The following is a 21,037-nucleotide window of genomic DNA, read 5'->3' on the forward strand; positions in this document are numbered from 1 at the left end:
GGTTACTATTGAAACTATCTTAACTCTCTTCCTCTTCTTTTAAGCACACTGCCTCTCAGGGTTGGTTAAGAATATTTTGTTATCTTTCCCAAAATATTGTAGCAAGAAATCTCCAGCTGAGAAAGAAGAGCAGATTCACATGCACATACTCTGACTCTTCAGTTGCTAGTGTTTTTCAGAGTTGTTGCTTTGTTTGTATTTACTAATTTTACTAAAATGACTGCTTATTTATTTGTGCTATTGCATGACACATAGTGTGCTACAGCATCTAGGTTAAGAAAAGGAGAAACGGATTTTTCTATATTGGGTATATTCAAGTGTATATGAATCCTCTTTAATTGAGTTCCATAGTGCTTTGACATTATTTTATTTTCCAATTCTGTAGACTAGGAAACTATATAGAGTTTAAGCTAGCTGTCCAAGATTTATAAAGCTAGTAATAAAAGTAATTTGAATGTTGGTTTCTCTCAGTTTGCGACCATGGCATGGCGCAAAAGCACGGAAGATTAACTGGGAGTCAGTGTCCAGTCCTTGCTCCAGGAGGGCCTGGCGGGACTGCCATTAACAGGACTCCTCAGAGTGGGCGGGACTCAGCAGCCACAACTGAAGCCTAAATGAACAGGAATTAAGAATCAAAGAAAAAAGAAAGGGCAGGGACCTGTTAGTGATGGGAAGAACAGAGGACCATGAGGATGGTCTGTTAAATGTCTGCTCTGGAACTGAATTAAATGGTAGAGGAGTACGGGGAGGACAGAGGCCAGAGTTCCTGCTTAAGGCAGTGCATTTTGGTTCTACTATGACTGGTGGCCCATTAGGCTCTCTTTAGATCTTTAAATCTCTGGGAAAGTTTAGGGGTGTGGCTATAAAAGTTCCTTACCTCTGTATATCCATCTGATACATACCTCTGGCCAATACCCTTACATCGGTAGGTTTGAATTTAAGGCCCGATCCCATTTACTCGTTCACTCACAAGTTAGAAATTCCTGTCCTTAGTGTTGACTGTTAAGTTGAGGTCCTGATTAAATATGCAAGGTTGACATCTTTTTGGCTGGTGATTTTTTAAAAAGACTAAACAGATATATCAGTACTTTTCAATTGAAGTGTAGTGGTAGATGAAAGTAGTGCTGGTGTATTTGACACAGATGCTTTGCAATGTAGTAATGACAAGTAACATTACTGTAATTAATCTACAACAGTACGCAAAAGCCTTCAGTAAGATCGGCTTAGTAAATCAATCATTCCAGCCTCTCCTTTTATGAAGCACTTTTTCGTACATATTGTTGTGTTCACTTGTCTGGAAGTATTTCCTTAGAGGAGAGATCTCAATCTTTAATTTTCATCCACTGAATGAAATTTTGGCATGCAATGTGATGAACATTTTATTAAGGGCTAAGAAACATAACTTGTAGAAAATATATGTAATACCATTTGGGGGATTTTTTATCATATGAATTACCACAAAGTACAATTTGGTATCTCCTCAAAACTCTGTACTACTTTTAGCTAAATATAATAGCAGCCTGGCCTCTTAACTCTGCAACAGGAGAAGGCAGGCATCAGATAAAGGTTGCTAGGATTGCTAACTTACACAGTATTTGTTATTACTTAGTGACAAAGTTAAGGTTTGAGTACTTATGCTGAAGTGGAATAAGAATAACTTGATAGTTTCTTAATATGTGTTTACCTGTCATTAACCTTTGATATGAATAGCAAGATCTGAGGCCTGTACTCAAAGATATAGAACCAAACATGTAAACACTTTTGCAGTTTTTGCTGTTACCAGCAGAAGTGTTTAATCATCTGGCTGCTTCACCAACTAGATGTGTAACCTTTGTGAAGTTACTTGACCTCTCCGGGCTTCAGTTTCTTTGCCTGGAATAAGAGTAATAGTATCTTTTCCAAACTGTTGTAGGAAAAAGTAACTGAATTCCTGTACCTAAAACCCTTAGCACAGTAATAGGCCTACGGAGCAAAAAAAAGGGTACAGCTAAGTAATAGTTCCGGCTTCCTGTCTTCCTCCCATGTCATCAGGATAGCTTGGGGGTAGTCTGGCAAAACAGAACTTGGAGTAAGTCCTTTCTCTGCACCTGAACAATTAAGTAGACTTTTAAATAAACTTCAATATGTGTCCTTCAGCAGTGAAATAATAGGAAGGCATCCTGTTACCGTCCTCCAGTTTTCTTCAAGGAAAAGATCAAATAATACATATTTTTAATCATCAGGCGTAATTAGAATTAAAAGTTGAAGGCTAGTGATTACTGTTTAGTGGTTCTTTGTATCCACTGCCCATCCCTTACCCCAAAACAAATAAGGTACTTATACCTGCATCAGAGTAACCTAAGGTACTTACAAAGAAAATTAAGCTAGTTGCTTAATGCTTGACCTAGGGAACAGAATTTCTGAGAACAAAGCTTCAGAATCTACATTTAAAATAACCCACTTTGTTTATTTTTCTGTATGAAATAATTTAGAAACACTGGCCTTTGCTTAAGCTACTTTCTTGGCTAGAGGTAGTATTTTGTCTTCTGTATGCTTATGGCATATTTTTACATATATTTCAAGAGTTGTTTCTTTCTCCCATCCAAGTACTAACAGACCTGACCCTGCTTAGCTTCTGAGATCAGACGAGATTGAGTGCTTTCAGGGTGGTATGGACATAGACAAGAGTTGTTTCTTTCTAAAAACCTTGCTAAATCTCCCAAATTAAGGTTAGTTTTACATCTTCATTATTGCAACCTGCCTTGTGGAGTTCTTTTTGCCAAACAAAGCTCCTTGCAGACAGTAGTTGTCTGTTATACTAACAACCATCTCCAGTGCCCAGCAAAATACTTTGTGTGTAGTAGGCTCTCAAAGAATATTTATTGAATTTGGATTGATCCTCTAATTACTTTTTCAGTGTAAACCATTTTCTTCTGACCTCCCAAAAGACGATAAATGAGGTTGGAGTAAATGTTATTAAAGTTTATTATTATTATTATTAGAGAGGTGGAGGATAATAATAAATATTATCAGCCTCAGCTTAGAGCAGCATAATAGGGATATGTGTTTACAAATGGTTGTGAGGAGGTTGGTGTGAGAGTGTGTGTGTGTGTGTGTGTGTGTGTGTGTGTGTGGGAGAGAGAGAGAGAGAGAATCTAAGTTTTTTTCCTCATCTTCTTGAATATTCTTCATAAGGCAAGTGAACAAATCCCCAAAACCTAAGTTGAATCTACAGCAATTAAAAGATAAAAATGCTACAGTTATATGCTGGGTTAGTTTTTCTTTCAGTAAACATATTTGTTTGCTCATCTGACCGAAGAAGCAGCTTTTGTGATACATCACCATGTTTGTTCTCTGGAAGACTAAGGTAGATAAAGTACATGCATCTGTGTTTCCTCTGATGCCCTGCAGGCCATCACTAAGAGAACTGTAATGAGAAAAGGTGCAGTGATGCGTTGTAGAAGTGATTAGTAAGGTATGTTCTCCTAAGATGAGTTCCCTATCAGGGATGCCTTAGGGTGGCATTTTTGTGGTTTTAGATAACATTCAGTCCCATCATATGTTTCTTCTTCAGTCAGCTGGTTTACTAGATAGCCCATGGCTAAACCATTGGCAGGAGAAGGTGAAGTGGAAACTATCCAAGTTTTTAATAAGCTGAAGGGTGACAAAGCAGATATTAGAAGCACTTAGTCTAGTTAGTAGGAATTAGAGAAGGCATGTAATAACTAAGGACAATAACATATTTTGAGAGTTTCTCCAGATATGATAGGAAGCCCTTCTAGATCTCTTTGAGATCTGAAGGAGTCCACATTCGTAATCCCAGGTAAAAGTTAATGGTATTCCAATAAATAATTCCTGTCTACCATTTCCAGTGCAGTGAGAATAAATGAACTAAGGCCTATTTGCAGTTGCGGGCAGCCAAGGGGTTCCTAAGTCTAGTCAGAACAATGGTTAACTGGAACAAAGGCCTCGATGCAGGGCTGAACCCAGGTTTTATTAATTCGTGAAGAGGGGAGTGACTTGGAGATGAGTGGCTGTGTGAATGGCATCAAGTATGTGAATGCTGTGAATTGTGTGTAGGTTAGGTAGGAGGCTAGATAACACTCTGCAATGTGCACAGAAAGAGATAATGCAGAAAGAGTAATCTTCCTAACACAATTTGAGGGTATATCTTATGTTTTAGGTCAGTACTTCAGCTTTGGTGTATAGCCTTCTTGCTCTGAGCCATCATAGATTCTTTCTTGAGTCTCAGTCTCAGGACAGCACTAGCTCATGCATACTAGTTGGGAGCTGTAGGCAGAGCATCACTGACCTGTCACATTGCTTTAAAGACTACACATCGGCTCCTTGGCTAGATCTGTTTGCATTGCTTAAAGCCAATGGAGAGGATAAAGAAATATGCTAACTAGCTCTGTACATGTCCATATGTGGAAATATGGCCAGGTTTAGCCAAAATGGAGCCAAATGCTCTTGTTTTAAGGAGAGCTATCCTAGTGCTCCTGTACATTAGATTATTGGTCTTTTTAAGTATTATATTTATTGATTACTTATTATCACAGCAGGCAGCAAGAGTAAGCCAAGAAAGTCATTGGATTAGCAGGTAAAAATCAGACTTTCAGTAGGTGGTTTAGGACTGATGGTGGAGGTGTTTAACTTGAGAGAGACTAGGAAGCTATTATAAAGAGGACTCCTTTCAAATTTGGAAAGGCTAATCTTTTGACTATTACTGTTATTGGACTTGAGATGGTTGGGAAGAATCCCAGGTAAACATAGTCATGCAGTAAAATTAATGGAATAAATTAGTAGTTGGGAAACCTTAAATTTAGGCAGTAGAAGACCCCCTTTCTCCCCGGCTGCCTTCAAATCAGTGGGGGACAGAAAGTGACTGAAAGTGAAAAAACTCATAGAATTTGGCAGGAGGAGAGAACTGTCTTTTAGAGTAAATTTAGTGAAAATTGGAAAAGAGGATGAGTTGATTGAGTGAATGAGGTTGGGGGAAGAGAGATGGTGGACCCATCTCTCTTGAGGAACAGGCTGGGGCAGGACAGATGGTTATTGTATCAATTGGATAAAGTGTGTGTTTACTAAAAATGGCCTTTGTCCTCCCCATACTCCTCTACCATTTAATTCAGTTCCAGAGTCCAGACTAGTAGAATTCCAACACTCCCGACAAGTGTCTTGTAATGATCTTTGTTGTCACCTCTGGCAGCCATCCCCATAACTTTGTCTTTCCAGAATATAGTATTAGTTCAGTCACATAACATGGAAAAAAGATTGTCTGCTTGCAGTACGATGGCCACTCTATATACATTTAAAATGTTTTTAAAAATGCAAACACAGGCCTGGGGATTTAGCTCAGTGGCATAAGCGCCTGCCTTGCAAGCAGGCAGTCCTGAGTTTGATCCCTGGTACCGATAGAAAACAAACAAACAAACAAAAATGCAAACACAAACACACTCAAAACAATAAAACAAGGAAGAATCTGAGGTGAGTTAGGAACATGCTGAGATATAAACAGGTTTATCTAATGCAGGACCTGCAGTTCTGAGTGAAATGAGGTGAGCTTATTTGCTTTGAGCCCCGATAGGAAGGATGGGGGAGATTACACCGACCTTTTAATTTTTTCATCTCTCTAGCTAACCTCTTGCCCTTCAGTAACTCCCTCCCACTTCCAATCTCTGCCTGGCTCTTCTGGAGAGACACACACACAACAACCTTTTTTGGCATGAGCATTACGTCTTTTCTGCTTCTGAACTCTGATGACAGTGCTTTTAGCATTGAAGGAACATGTGCAGAATCCATCTGTGCTTATCAGATTCTGACTTCAGCAATAGTTGAGGGGTTGTTGGGTGACATGTAGGGGATACTTGATACAATCTAGAGTCATACACCCATGTTTCGGTCCAAGATTAATTTCGCAAAATTTTCCCTTTTGCATAATTTTTCTTTTTAATATCATAAATTTAACAGTTAAGAATTAAAAATGATAGGCTCAAAACTATCTTAGCTGAAATTGGGATTTTACCTATTAAATATTAGCAGTCATGCCCACAATTTCCATATATATATTTTTCATTTGTTTGTTTTTTGTTTTTTTCTGATCTTGAGTTCACTATAAAGCTGGCTTTGACTTGTGGTGATTCTCCTGCCTCAGCCTCTCAAATGCTGGGGTTACAGCTGTGCACCATTAAACCCAGCTGTTTTATTTATTTTTTTGGCAGTATGGGTTTATCTTTGCAAATTAAATTATGTATTCAGTCATCCCTTGGTATCCTCAGGGAACTGGTTCTAATACCCTCTGCTGGTAACAAAATCCACAGATGCACAGATGTTCAAATTTCTAATATAAAATGATTTAATATTATTATATAATCTATGCACATCCTCTCTACTGTAAGTGACATACAGGTTATTTATAATACTTAGGACAATGTAAGTGCTATTCAAGTTTCTGTTATACTGTGTTGTTTAGGAAATAATGACAAAGAATAAAGCTTTTCCACTGTAGTTGGTTCAATCAGTTGTACGTGAATGAGTTATATGTGTGAATCCACAGATTCAAAGGGATGACTGTATATATGCACTTATGTATGTATGCATATATGCACAGTTACATATTCATGGGCTTTGCATTCATTGATCAGAAATGTAATCATTTTGTTTTCTAGGTTATGGTCAAAACAGATACTTTTCTACCTAAGTGTAAATAGAAAGCCGACAGCATTTTATGGGATGTTTATCATATTCATTAGTTATTACCCTCATCCAATATCTTCATATACACAATGATTTATATACTCAGATCATCTTGTTGACCAATTCATATTTGCCACATATTCTACTGGTATTTGGGGATAGAATTTGTAGGGAGACAGAGGGGATGTTTCCATCTATTAAGATCTTTGGAAGAGAGTTAAGCATTCTGTCATAGATCCTCTTGGTGTTAATACTGGCATTATTAATATTACTATTCTATCATAAATAAAGTTATATTACATACCTTCTCATTTGTCTGGAAGACAATTTTATGACACCTTACGTATATCCAGAAGTCAGAACATAAACCCCAAAAGCCCAAAGTAGTTAAAATTTGCTAAAAGTAAATTCAACAGACTTTTTGCCTACTGTTTGATAAGTGCTTTACATATGTTGCCTTATTTAATCTGCACAATAATCTTAAAGCCATTATTCTCAAGTTTATAGAAGAGGAAATCGAAGCTTCTGAAGAAGTTTAGGGTCATACATTGTGTGGGTGTCAATTTGGGCTTTCAGTACAGTTTGAAATGTCTGTGTCACATCCTCATGCTGAGTCAAGTTGCTCCCATTTTCAGTTCTAACGACTGTGTGAGTGACCCTGGTATTTAGGATTAAAGACATAATGTCCTGTATAGTCCTTTTGTCCTTAAAATCTTTGTCTGCAGTAGACATGAATATGAAGCAGTTTAAAAAAAGAAATAAGGCTTGAGTACAGGACACTGTCTTATTGGCTCCTGCACCTACAAGACAGGCGCAGCACATAACAGGAGCTCAACACATGTATGATGAATGGATGAGTGAAATTAATGAGGAGTAAAAGCTAACTAGGAGAAAGACTAAAGTAATAAAAAAGGATTACAATAGAAAAGCATAATGATTGGGGCACTTAGTGTTTGAATAAGCACTCGCATCCCTCAGTAGTCCCCTAAAGTCATTAGGATCCTTTAGTTGTGCGAAATGATCCAGGGCAGCTAAGTGACTGTGGTGCCCTGTGCCGCAGGGAGCAAATCCCTTATTACCGTGACATCCAATTTGAAAAGTAAGGTAGTACTAAGCTGTTTTAGAAAACATAGGGCTTTTTCCCTTTAAAGCATGCCAAAGGGCTAAAATCAGTGCCTTTAAAAAACTCATGTGGAGTAGCTCTTTCTCTGTTGATTCTGGATAATGGTTAATAAATATGTTTTTTCTTTTTCGCTGATAAATTTCAACATTAAAATTTCATTACTGTTGAATTCTTTAAAAGTCAAATTATATTCTTTTTTTTTCTTTACAAGATATCTTATAAAGAACTTTATATAGTTTGTAGCATATAACAATTTATAACACTACAATTGAGTAGTGTTGCATAAAATGACAAAACAGTTTTGAATAATGTCACTGGAAAGAGTTATGATGTGTTGAAATAATTCATGTTTGGAGTATCATTTAGCTTGTTGTAAGGAAGAAAATGAGAAAATTATAGGAAGCAATTGAAATGATTTAAATTTCATTATTCAACAGCATCGATGCGCTACTTTCTTGTCTCAAGAATGTATCTATTAACAGTGATATTTTGCCTTACAGCTTTTCTGGGAGAAGAGGCTACAAGGACTTAGTGCATCAGATGTAACAGAACAAATTATAAAAACCATGGAACTACCTAAAGGTCTTCAAGGTATTCACTAAGTTTAGTTGAGCAGATATCTATCAAGTGCCTTGGGTGGCTTTATAATGATGCCTGGCACTATGTTAGATGCTGTGGATTCAGAATTGATACCAGGTCTTTGCCTTGGGGAAATTGGCATTCCTTTTGTGTGGTAGTAAACTCAGGGGAAATAAATAAGGAAAACGTGTATGTTGAAGGGATTCTTCCATGTGATATATATTACCTGAGATTTTTATTTTCTGTCTAAAAATTTTGGCTCTAGATTAGGTTTGTCATCCAATTTAACCCATGTGCTGCTTTCAACACTGAATGCAGATAATCAACAGGATTTCTTAAGCTTCTGGCTTACTGTGGGCATCTGGCCCCAACTTTTTTCTTTCTCTTTTCTTCTTGTGGAAAAAGCAACTAACTGCTTTCCTTATACCCATCCATCCACAAACTGGTGTCTTCAATAGTAGCAGAAACATGTACTTTGGCTTAGCGATAGCCGCTGGTAGGATCTGGGGTGGAAAACTCAGTACCAGTCTACCTGTCAAATCATATGGTAAAGCCAAGTTGTAGAAAACCATTTTTTCAAGTATTAGAACTTCAGCTTCTAAATTGTGATATATTGTAGATGATTCAAAAAATCTCATAATTTAGAGTTAAATTCTTATCCTTTTATATTCTTGAAAGTTACTACTTTACCTAAACAAGTTTAGGACTTTAAACATTTCACTTAAATTTTGCTGTGGTGTCTCCTGCAAATAGTCAAGGTGTGCAGTTATTCTGTGAACCTGGATATTTTATTAGTTCTTTGAAAAAGCTGTTACAGCTGCAGGTACAGCATATTCCTGAAACAAAGAAGATAAGCTTTGGGATACTGCTAGACATAATTTTAAAAGTCACAAAGAGAAGCTATTCCAAAGAGAAGCAAAGAAGATAAAACATTGAATATTGCTGGATATATATTTTAAAAGTCATAAAGAGAAGCTATTAATAGGGATGCATGAGTGTACTACCTTTATAAAGGACTTATACTATTAAGATAATTGAACTTACTTAAGGACATGTAGGCAATTTTTCAACAGTTTAAGCTTGTGAAAATGTATTTTAAAGTTTTATTAAAATGCTTAGCTTTTTGCGATAATCTCTTTTTTGTTAATTCTCTACTGTATAATATCTAGTAAGTGGATATCGCATTGTCCTTTATGCTTTGACTTGGCTCAATTTTAAACATATGCCAATTGAACACAAAAATACTGGTTGTTGTAAGCCATGCGCTTGCTCAGCACATTCAGCATTTTCCTTTAAGTAGTGCATCTTTTTGACTGCAGGAGTCGGTCCAGGTAGTAACGACGAGACCCTTTTATCTGCTGTTGCCAGTGCTTTGCACACAAGCTCTGCACCGATCACAGGACAAGTCTCTGCTGCTGTGGAAAAGAACCCCGCTGTGTGGCTTAACACATCTCAGCCCCTCTGCAAAGCTTTCATTGTCACAGATGAAGACATTAGGTAAGCAGTTTAACATGACTTTAAAAAGCTTGATTTTTGCCTGTGGGTAAATTTTATACTACCCATGAAGTTCAGTGTCAAATCTAGTACAAGATGAGCATCCTTAATCTAAAGAGTCTGAAATTGCAAGTGCTTTACAATCTGAAACCTTCTGCACTCTGACATGATGGTACAAGTGAACAATCCCATATCATGGAACTCTTTCTTGCACAAAAATATTAAAAATAGCATATACAATTACCTTCAGGCTATGGTATGACTTATATAAATGAGTTTTACATTCAAGCATAAGTCCCGTACCCACGATAGCACGTTGTAACTATGCAAATGTTCCAAAATCTGAAAGAATACAAAATTCTTCTTGTCCTAAGTGGTTTAGATAAAGTTTCCTCATCTGTGATGACTCTACCAGAAAATTATTTTTATCTTTTTTTTTTTTGTCACAGAGGTTTTCTGAAACCAATGTGTTGGGGTGTGATAATCAACTCAATATAACGTACATTTAAAAAAAAGTAATGGGATCATGAGCATGTCCAAAGGACAGGTATCAGATCAGGTGTACACGCATCATTCTGCAGTGTGTTTTGCAATTTGAGTTTCTTAATTTCTGCTGTGAGGACCCTCTTCCACTCAGTCAGGCTTTTTATGATTGCTTCCGTCATTGGTTTGTGTGTAAACCAACTTTCCTTTTATAACAGATGATAGCCGTGCTGCTTTAAGCTCAGTTTTGTTTTCAGAGTTTAATTTAGTTACATTGACTACGTTTTCTTCATTTCAGCTCAATTTAGAGATTTATTACCTGTTTCACTTTGTTTCAGGTAAAGACTTCAGGAGGATACACACACACACACACACACACACACACACACACACATTCCTTGACACGCACACACACTAAAGCAAGTGAGGAAAGCATGAGCAAAGACTAAAGCAATAAAACAGGAGTGAGAGACAACATAAGCTGCATCTTTTTATTCTAAGGCTGAGTCATCAATTAGGTTTTTCGCAGCACATTGTAAAAGGAAAGCATCCAAACTCAGTTTGATAATAACCCAAAAGGTATAAGCAAAGCATTACTCAGGCGGAGCAGACCTATTCTGTATAATAAAAACCCAAAGAAATTTTTATCTAGGATCTATGAACTTCAAGGTCATTACTTTATAATGATGATAATGATACTGAGCATATTATGTTCTCTTTAAAAATATGACAGTGTATATATTTATTTCACTGTTCTTCTGAATATAGGTCCAAAATTTATGGCAGAATTATTCCCAGTCAAAACCAGCAGATGGCACTTAAGAACCATATAATTTAAAAATATATTTCTATTTTTTCTAAATCTATGAAATTTGACATAAAATATTTCTCAGGGTGTGAATCTAGTTAGATTTATAAGGGAAGGCCCATTGTTGGCTTTAAAGTAGTTCTTTTTGCAACAGTATAAAACAAAATTATGGTTATATGCCTTGATTACATGGGATTGTTGATCAACTTTATTTTTGAAGAAATTAAAATAACAAAGTGTAAAATCAAGGCAAGATATTAGCGTGCTCTTTAGATTGTTCTTACCCTTGAGGGAAAAAATGACTTTGGAGACAAATTTTTTTCTGTTTTGAAATGAGTGTGAAAGTAGTTGGGATTCCACCAGATCATTATGGATACTGACTGCAGTTTTCCAAGTGTTATCCTGGGGATACTGATGGCTTCAGCACCAGATCATTTGATAGTAAAAGAAAATATCTCAAAGCCAGACCTCTGGATAGTTTCCTTTTTGGGTAAATTTGTCAGATTGCTCATTTGATTTAATTGTCCTAACATAAATTCTTAAGCAGACGTTCCTTGTCAAATTAATACATGTTCAAAACGAATGACCATAAATAAAATTATTACCCTTTCTTGAATTGTACAGACAATATTCTGTTTACATTAAACTTCCAATTAGAGAGCTCAAATAGTAATTGTATACCTTTTCAAGAATATTTGATAAAATTTCACTCACTGGTATTTTTGTTTTGTAATACCTTGTAACAAATTACACAATTTTGCAGTTTAAAGTAAGACTCATTAGTAGCTCACAGTTCAGCGGTTCAGCATTTGAGTTTTCTGCTCGGATCTCGTAAGCCTCCTGTCAGAGTTGGCTGGACTGCACTCCCTTCTGGAGCCTGGAATTCTTTTTCTAGCTCATGATTGTTGCGGAATTTATTCTTTGTGGTTGTAGGTTTAAGACCTGTGTTTTTGGCTGGCTACGGGACAGATGTCACTCTCAACTTCTGAAGGCTGCCTGTGGTTCCTTGCCACGTGGTCTCCTCCATGTACCCTGAAATAATCCTTTCAGGAAGGGCCAAGCCCTATTAAAGGTTATTCCTATTAGTTCAGGCCTACAGTAACTAATCTTTCTCTTGATTGTTCAGGGCCGATTGATTAGTCATGTAATCATGAAGTGATATCCTGCCTTGTCCACTAATCCCACCCACCTATAAGGGTAGGATGTGTATACAGAGTCTGTATGGGAGAAGACCCTTGGTAACTTCTTGGAATTTTGCCTACTGCAATGGGGAAATACTTGAATTTCAGCTCAGGATAAGGAAAATCAATGGGAATATGCTTTTTAAATCTTTATTATTTTCTTATGTTTGTTTTTGCTTTTTTCTGTTTTAATTTTAATTTCTCAAAGATGTGAGGCTATTTCATAACTTTATTCTTTTCTTATAAATGTACTTGGTGTTTTTAAAACAAAATAAAGATAGAATAACAAACTTCTTTCATCATTAAAAAAAAATCAATGGCAAATTTTAAGAATTTAAGATGTACTTTTTGTCATTCCAAAGTGTCAGCTGCTGTATTTCCTCATGTGATTACTCCAGGGGAGCTGTACATAGTCTCGTACTGGTGTTGGGAGTGAGATACTGCCAGTGAGGATGATGTGCCATTTGATAAACTTGGAGTCACAGGACTGGAGGGAGACTGTATAAGAAATAGATGTGTTCTTTTTTACCCTGTTCCATTATGTGAAAATCTGTTCAATTCCATTTTCTTTTAATCTGACAGAGGCTACAAAGCACAGACTGATGCAGTAGCCCCCTCCCTGTCTTTGACCCATTTTTTAAAAATCCATTTAAAAAGTAGAAGTCTGTGTCTTTTAACTCTTTGTGCTGCGTTTGGAGTTTAATAAAAATTTACTGAAGCTTACTGAAGTCTGTGTCTGTAGAGTGTAATTTGTCTTTACTGCCTTGTACACAGCCTTCTATGATACAGACAGCTGTGGTCAGGGGCACAGCGGTGTCACTTCCGTATGGCTGTCTCAGGAAGTGAGCACCAGTGACTCATGATGGACCCTCCGTGACATGGCTCCTCTGCTTTTCTGCTGTGCTAGATTTGGGCAGCGCTGCATCTGTCTCGCTCAGTTATTGGTGAAATAAATCACTTTTCTCCTCAGTTTTCCTGAGTTCTTCCTTGTCACTGTACTGCTCTGTCAGCTGCTCTGTGTCCATTCTGGCCATCTTGCTCTCTGGGGAGGGCTTACCCTGTCCTCTATGTGAGCTTGCCTCTCCCACCTCTACCTTTGCCTCTTCGTTTATTATTTTCACAAGGACCTTTACTTACCAGTCTTCCCTTTCTCCAGTGTGTCTTCAACTTTTGCCTCCCTGCCTGGTTTCGGATGTAAATTTGCCCTCTCAGGGAACGAATCTCAGCTTTCTTGGCTTTCTAAAGATAAAATGTATCGAGCAACTTTTCTCCTAGATTTTGTTTCCATCTAACGTTCAGAGCCTTATTTATAACATGGAGTTTTACTAACTTCCATTTTTGAAGTGCCCTTACTAAGACGTGGAGAAACTCATGCATGTCCTTGATCTCCTCAGCTCATCTCAGTTAAAGAGGAGTGCTTTGGTCTCTACACTCTTGTGATCCTGGGACTTTCCTGCTGAACTGTTGCCTACAGATCAGGGAGCTGCAGATCAGGAGGGCTGTCCCTTAACATAGCCACAGAGCTCTAGAGCAAATCCCAGTCTGTTGTGCTTCTGCTTGGTGTCTTTCTTAGTGCTTCATCAAAAAGTCACATTTCCTTCCCCTTCCATAGTGCCTGCCTCTTGTATCCCTGCTTCTAAGTTAGTTCTATTTTTCCTTTATAGACATAAACCTAAATCTCCATATACTTGAAATTATTTTTTATTTATGTTTTGGTGGTATTGGGCTCCAGGGCCCCCTACCTGCTAGGAAAGTGCTGTAGCATTTTTAAAAATTCTAATTCATTTTAATTAACTAATTTATATTTTATTTTGAGACTTGCTAAAGGTCCTGCTGAGTCACCCAAACTGGACTCAAAGTTGAAATCCTCCTGCCTTGGCCTCCCAAGTAGCTAGGGTTACAGGCGTGTGCCGTAGTACTTGGCCACATAGCTTGAGGTTCTTGAAATTGAGAGTGAGGTCATTGAAATAAATCCATTCCTTCCAGAATTCTGTGTGCAACAGGGATAACTGCTTGTTAATGTCTCTGTTTTGCCCAGGGCTAGGCACCATATTTGGTTTGCAAATGTAGAAGCAATTTTGCAAAGTTTAAGAGGAGTAAAGTGTATTTTCTCAGGAATTTAATGACTGTGAAGTAAGGGTGAACTTTTGAGGCGGCTTCATATTTTCATTACTTGCCAAATTTTCAGTGCCTTTTTCTTCTGTTTTTGAAAAGGAAACAGGAAGAGCGAGTACAACAAGTACGTAAGAAATTGGAAGAAGCACTGATGGCGGACATCCTGTCCCGGGCTGCTGATACAGAAGAGATGGATATTGAAATGGACAGTGGAGATGAAGCCTAAGAATATGATAGGTAAACTGATAGCAGACTCAGAGACACTTAGAACATAAGCTGTTTATGCTTCTGCTGGTTTTACTTTCTGCCCTCTTCTTTAGTGATTTAGAATCCACTCTTCTACAGAGGTTAGGCATGTGCTATTGTTTGGCTCCTCCATGTGTTTAAGGGCCACGGAAGTTACTGCATCCATTTATCCACCTCCAAGGAATCCGTTAGCCCTTCTTTATTCAAACCATAGAAAATCTCTAGGTGCCATTCAAGAAAAGCAGAAGGGCTCTGTGGGATACGAAGTTACTCCAGGAAAGTAAGGTAGCTGCTTTCTGGGGTATATTGTTCCCTCTTCAGGATTATGGTGGGGTGATAGGCGAGATCTTTCCCTCTTGTGGGGTTCTCTATACTGGAGACTTGATGCAGAGAGACTAAGAAAGGTATCATCGAGTATAACACATAATTTTCTTTAAAAATACAAATTTTGACTTTACCCTAAATTCACATACGAGGTTCCTGAGCTCTGTTTCATTCACTCTGTGTCTGTTCTCTGTAGATGATTCCAGTAGAATCTTAAGCTGCAAATGGATGTAGCTTCAGTATGGCTTCTCCAACTTCTGTCCTGCATTGGCTGGCCTGTCTTGCTTTCTGCCACTTGTAACCTCCTTATTTGTTCCCTTTGAAGTCACAGTGGAGAGGGAGTAAGAGGGAATAGCTAACATGATGTGAAGGGTCAACAAACGATGAGGAAGTGATATTTGCCTTGAGCCTGAAAATGCTTAGGAACAAATAAAGAGAAGTTCAGGTAAAAGTGAACACCTTGAAGGGACAGCAAAGAGAAACTTGGTTTCTTTAAGATGCAAAGAAAAGATCAGTGTGGTTTGAATGCATGGAGGGGGAATGTATTGGCCGCATACTTAATCAGACAAAGCTTGTGCTTTATGGTTAAAGATTTTGAGTGTAAAGTGTTAAAACCAGTGGGAATCTGGTGAGGATCAGGAATGTGGTCACATTTAATGACTTACAAGGTACTTTCAGCTGCTGCTGAAAAGTTTTGGAGCAGGCAAAGCTTAGCAGCAAGGAGCCCAGTTGAGGTGATATTGTGGTAGTCCGGCAAGAAACGTTGGTGGGTTTCCAAAGTGTTGACAGTTTGTGGGGAGAAAAGGAGGAGGTTTGTTGAGATACTTTTGGGGACAGAATTGTCTTGACTAGATGATTGAAAGGGAGCTTAAAAGAGTAGCAAGGATGAATCATGTTTCATACTTGAACCCTTGGAAGAGGGAAGGAGTTCTGCTAAGAGTAGGGAGTGCAAGGAGGTGAGTTTTACTGTTGATCACCTCTTCCTTTCCAAACAATGTGGTAGAACGTCCTAGCACTTACATGTCTGGCAATGGCAGCAGTATTTTTCTGGTCTCATAAAACTGTTTAAATCCAGTCTAGCTTTGTTTTAATTTTTAATCATTTTTAAAAAGTTTTAATCTTACTAAGGATAGGAAGAAACTATATCAAAATTCTGGATTTTATTTTCCAAAATAGCACAGACGTGTTATAATGGGCTTCAGGAAGCATCTTCACGACAAGTGAACTCTGACGGGGAGAAGTCTGACAGGTGTTTCTTTTGTCTGAGGCCCAGCTGTGCCATCCTGGAGGGCAGTGAGGGAATCTGCAGTTATGCCAGCATCTGTACCACTGTGTCAGGATGCTTAGAAGGCCTTCCCCTTCTGTTGGAGCATTTTAGTTTAGTTTCAAGTCTTTCTCAGAGGCTTTTTTTTTTTAAAAAAAACTTCACTTTTCCACCATTTTTGTTGTTTTTCAAAATTTTGATACACTTTATATATATATATAATGATCACACTCAAAATGAGTATATCTGTGCATGATCATATATCAGTGTATCGTGATTCTTTTTTCCCATGATTCTCCTTTCCCTTCAAACCTTCTTCCCCTCCTTATTAACACAAGTGTTGTTTCCATTTTTTTAGTTTTCCCTTCCTTCCTTTCCTCTCCTCCTTTTCTTTGTTCCCCTTCCCATTTGAACATTGTCTTTGTACTTTTCAGTATCTGTCGTCCGTTTTGGTCCTTATGTACCCTTTCGGTTTCTCACAGCAGAGAAACAATGAAATATTTAAACATGTGTTTGGTTTATTTTGCTTAAAAGTATGGTCTCAAGTTGCATTCATTTGCCTAGAAATGTCTTAAGTTTATCCTTCTTTATAGCAGAGTGGTACCCCATCATTTGTGAAAACCTCATCTTTATCCATTCATCAGTTGATGGGCATTTGGGCTGTTTCCAAAATTTAACTATTACAAACTGGGCCCTCAGACTTCTCTTGTGACGTCAGTTTGGGATACTCAAGGGCCATCATATAGTTAAGGCTTATGTAGACCTGTGTTTCCTTTGCAGATGACTTTGCAGATTGATAGCAAGGCAGCACTCAAATCACCAACTAAGCAAGCGTGTGTGTTAGGCACTTTACATGTATAGAAGCTGGCAACTGGCCATTGCCTTGTCCAAATGTGGTTAGTAGTAATTACAGACTTGTTATTGTCGAGTAGTTAAGAGTTTTAGTCCTTAAAGATGGCCACTGTTTTGATGTGTTAGGGAAAGAAGGATTCCTGTTATGTTTGTCATATTGTAAACTTGAGAATGGCATTAGAATGGGTCATAAGACTTTTAGACTGTAGAGGATTTGCAAGTACTCTTTAGTTACCTGCATTACTTACCTAGCCCAAAATATACATAAAATGCTTAAGAAAGGGGAGTATGGCTTAATTAGATGTTCACAGTGTGAAACAGGACTGATTTAGGTTGGCAAAGAGTGGGATGTGGCCAGCTTATCACAAAGCTTGTAAGAGATGGACCCTGAGTCTTGCAGCATATGGTTCACTTCAGGTCTGTCGGTTTCTTCAGGCCTCAGCTCCTGGTAATGTTCCTTAGTAGCAAGGCAGGTCTACATTTGTTTATTTAAATAAACAAATTTACTGTATCACTTAAATCATACAGGAAATGTTTTAAGAATGATTGCAAAAATATAACTGTTAAAAAAGATGTTAAAATATTTGACTGTGAATGAGTTATACTAAAGATATAACTAGTTGAGTTTTCAATTATACAGAACCATTTCACTCAGAATAAATGAAACTAAGTACATCTCTATAAATGATCTAGAGTAAAGTCAATCATTATGAAGTAAAATCATTGTAAGTAGAAATTTTTTCAAAATACTATATGTTTGGGTTTGGTGGTTATGCTTTTTCATTTGTATGCCCTTTGAATTTCCTTATTGTGCTAATTTAGTTAATGGTGGATAGAAAACATTTATAGAACCATACGAAGGGATACATGTCCCTTCCTTGAAAATTAAATATATTAAAGATTACCAAAATAGAACATTTGAAACATTGGGGGAATATTTTGAGTACTTTTCATTTGCAAAATACAGTAAATGCACAATGAAGAATTAAAGCAGGTTCTAGGTGAAATTTAACTTTCTTACTATTATTATTATTTTTTTTTTTTTGAGTGTTGCTGACCTTTCACTGAGAAAACATTGAATTACTTATTTCTTTGCTTTTTTTGCAGGTAACTTTGGACTGACTTTCCCCAAGAGCAAATTACTAGAAATTGAATAAAAATGTTTCCACTGGGTTTTGCCTGTAAGAAAAAAATGTACCCGAGCCCATAGAGCTTTTTAATAATAGCACTAACCAATGCCTTTTTAGATGTATTTTTGATGTATATATCTATTATTAAAAATGATGTTTATTTTGAGTCCTAGGACCTAAAATTAGTGTTTTGTAATATCAAGAAGGACCGTAAGAAGCTGAGCTTTTCATGCAAGGTGCAATCTACTGGAAATGTAGCACTTACGTGAAATATTTGTTTCCCCCACAGTTTTAATATAAACAAGCCAAGAGTACCAAATAAATTTCCCAATGAAAGATTATTGTGACTTCACTGTATATAAACAGATTTTTATACTTTATTGAAAGGGGACACCTGTAGATTCTTCCATCATCACTGTAAAGAAAAATAAATGATTATATTCACAGACTGATTGGAACTTTTTCTGTTAAAGAGCACACACAATAAGTAGCCCCTCATTAACATTCCTGATACACTTCAATTTTGATCCTTGGGCCTTAGGTTTGAAATGGAGGTGGTGGAAAATAATTTATGCATTTGTGGTATGCCTCCAGATATGTTGAAAATTGTGCTTTCACCAGAAGTTTTCATTTTTATCTGCAGTGTATTTTTTTCCTTGCCTGTGATTAGTACTTGTGACAGTTCTATCTTAAAAAAAAAAAAAAAAAAAGGCTTTTTCTTTCTTTCAGCATGAGTTAGGCACACAAGTACCTTTTAGGTGCTACTTGAAGTTCATGTTGCTTTTGCTAAAACAGTTTTCACTTTCTGACATCCAGTAGCTTACTGAGTTCACAGGTGCAGGTCAGACTCGCACCACAGAGAGAGGCAGCTTCTAGACAGAGCTGCTTAGTGAACCAGATTGTGATTCTTCACTAATCAGTATCCAGCATCCAAAGTGTTAACATATTTTTTGTGTTGAAACTCATACGCCTAACTTTATTACCACTTTAAATCCTTTCTTTCGGTTAAATTTCATGATACCCAATTACTTAAGCTGGCATTACTATATCATTATGTTACTAAAGTTAAAACATAATCCGAGGAAGGGGGAGTGGCTATAAACAAATTTCGAGAAATGGAGCAAAAAATGATGTTGTTCTGTAGGAACAGGTTATGTACTTCTTATGCTTTCATTTTAAATTAGACCTGATAGAGCTCTTACTGTCTTATTAGCATAGCTGTGGGTTCAGTCCGCAGCACCACAATAAATTAAGTAAATAAATAATAAAATAGGAGCCCTGAGTGATGTGGTGAAGGAAACTAACTCTGTACATTTTGTTATCATTACCTCCAGCTTCTTTTAACTCCCAAAGGAAAAAGAGGAGGAGGAGATTAGCAATATGACTAGCTGTTGTGTTTCTGGACCTTTATTGTCAAACTATAACTACTCTGTGGAATTCCTGTTTTATATTCAGCTTTGATCCTCAGGCCTCAGGTCACAAACTTCTTTGGAAACAGCTCTGCTAGAGGATGAGCAGGGAGACTTGTAGTCTCCAGGAGGGCTGTTGACAGATGGTCCCTCTGCTTTGGGTCCATCCATGTCCCAAGTGGGGTGGGTGGGGAATTAATATCAGTTTCTTTTTAAGAGCTAGTATGCCTAATTAGAAGGATAGCCAAAGGTTTTTTTCCTCCTCCCTGCAATCCATGAGCATTATTTGCAATAAACCTGGAGTATTTTCACCTTGATGATCATAATTTTACAATGCACTCAAACCAATCTATCTGTGCTTTTCTAAACAGATTGGTAAAAGTGAAGTCACTGTACACACTCTTAAACTTTTTTCTTGTATACTTTTCTCAGGTAGAGAACGAAATCTGAAAACTATTACATGGTATCCTACTGGAGACCATTGTATAAGTCCAGGATGTTTCCAATATACTGACAGGACATGTCCAAATTAAGTGATACTATCTCATCCCCACAGACTTAACTGCCATCTTGCATTTCCCAATTTCAGTAAAAGCAAAGCAGAAGCGGCCCCCCAGAGATCCCGCACGTCCCTTTTGTTTTCCTTGCTTGTGACATTTGTCAGTCCTGTTAGAACTACTGTATTAACTGCACCTCTCACATGTACACGCCATCGCTTGTCCATCACATCTTGCTACGAACCTTCCCTCTCCTCCATACTCTCATTGGCTTCCTTTATTTCACATGTTCACTGTCCCTTTCTTTTCTCTTTTGTCCCCTCCATGTAGTCATCAGAATGATTCTCAAAACAGGGCAGTGTGGTTGCGTCCCTTCCCTGCTCAAAACTCCTCACTAGTAGGAATAGAGTAGTTTAGAGCTATTTTTAAGAGCAATCACTCTGAGATTAGAACCTGTGTCTGAACCCTGGTTTTGCCATTGTGTGACTTATCAGGTTACGGAATCTTTGATCCTGTTCCTCCTCAGTGAAATAAGAATAATACCTACCTCATAGAGTTATTGTGGGGATTCAGTGAGATAGTCTATAAAGTGTTTAGCACAGTGCCTAGTGTGTAACGTGTATACACAGAATGCCACTGTTTTCCCCTGCTGTTATTTTTATGTCACTTCCAAGAGACACTTTTGATAACCCTAACTATCTCTACCCTAATACTATATTTTCAGTACTCTGTTCATTTTCTTTGTAGAAAATTTCTGAATCTGTATTTTATTTATTTGCTGATTTTTTGGGTCTATCTCTTACTAGACTGTAAGCTCCACGAGAGCAAGGATGTGTCTGTCTTGTTCCCTGGTTCAG

The 21,037-nt window shown here is 37.5% G+C and overlaps 1 protein-coding gene across 3 annotated transcripts in view; it reads left to right on the forward strand.

Moving 5' to 3' along the window:
- Mbd2 (methyl-CpG binding domain protein 2) overlaps positions 1 to 18,720 on the forward strand; it is a 65,554-nt gene extending 46,834 nt beyond the window's left edge. For 2 of the 3 annotated variants that reach the window (XR_010041411.1, XR_010041410.1), the window contains exon 5: positions 8,299 to 8,362. Coding sequence is in view for 1 of the 3 variants with exons in the window: in XM_005008574.3 (XP_005008631.2) it covers positions 8,299 to 8,389; positions 9,697 to 9,874; positions 14,558 to 14,684 (396 nt within the window). In the remaining 2 variants the exon portion in view is untranslated. Of the gene's footprint in view, positions 1 to 8,298; positions 8,390 to 9,696; positions 9,875 to 14,557; positions 14,696 to 18,251 lie in introns of those variants that run through there. The other variant, XM_005008574.3, reaches the window with a different exon arrangement.
- The last annotated feature ends 2,317 nt before the right edge of the window (positions 18,721 to 21,037 follow it).

This window comes from Cavia porcellus, unplaced genomic scaffold, assembly GCF_034190915.1.
Source record: "Cavia porcellus strain 051 isolate PalLab524CR breed Dunkin Hartley unplaced genomic scaffold, mCavPor4.1 scaffold_20, whole genome shotgun sequence".
NCBI classification, from domain to species: Eukaryota; Metazoa; Chordata; class Mammalia; order Rodentia; family Caviidae; genus Cavia; species Cavia porcellus.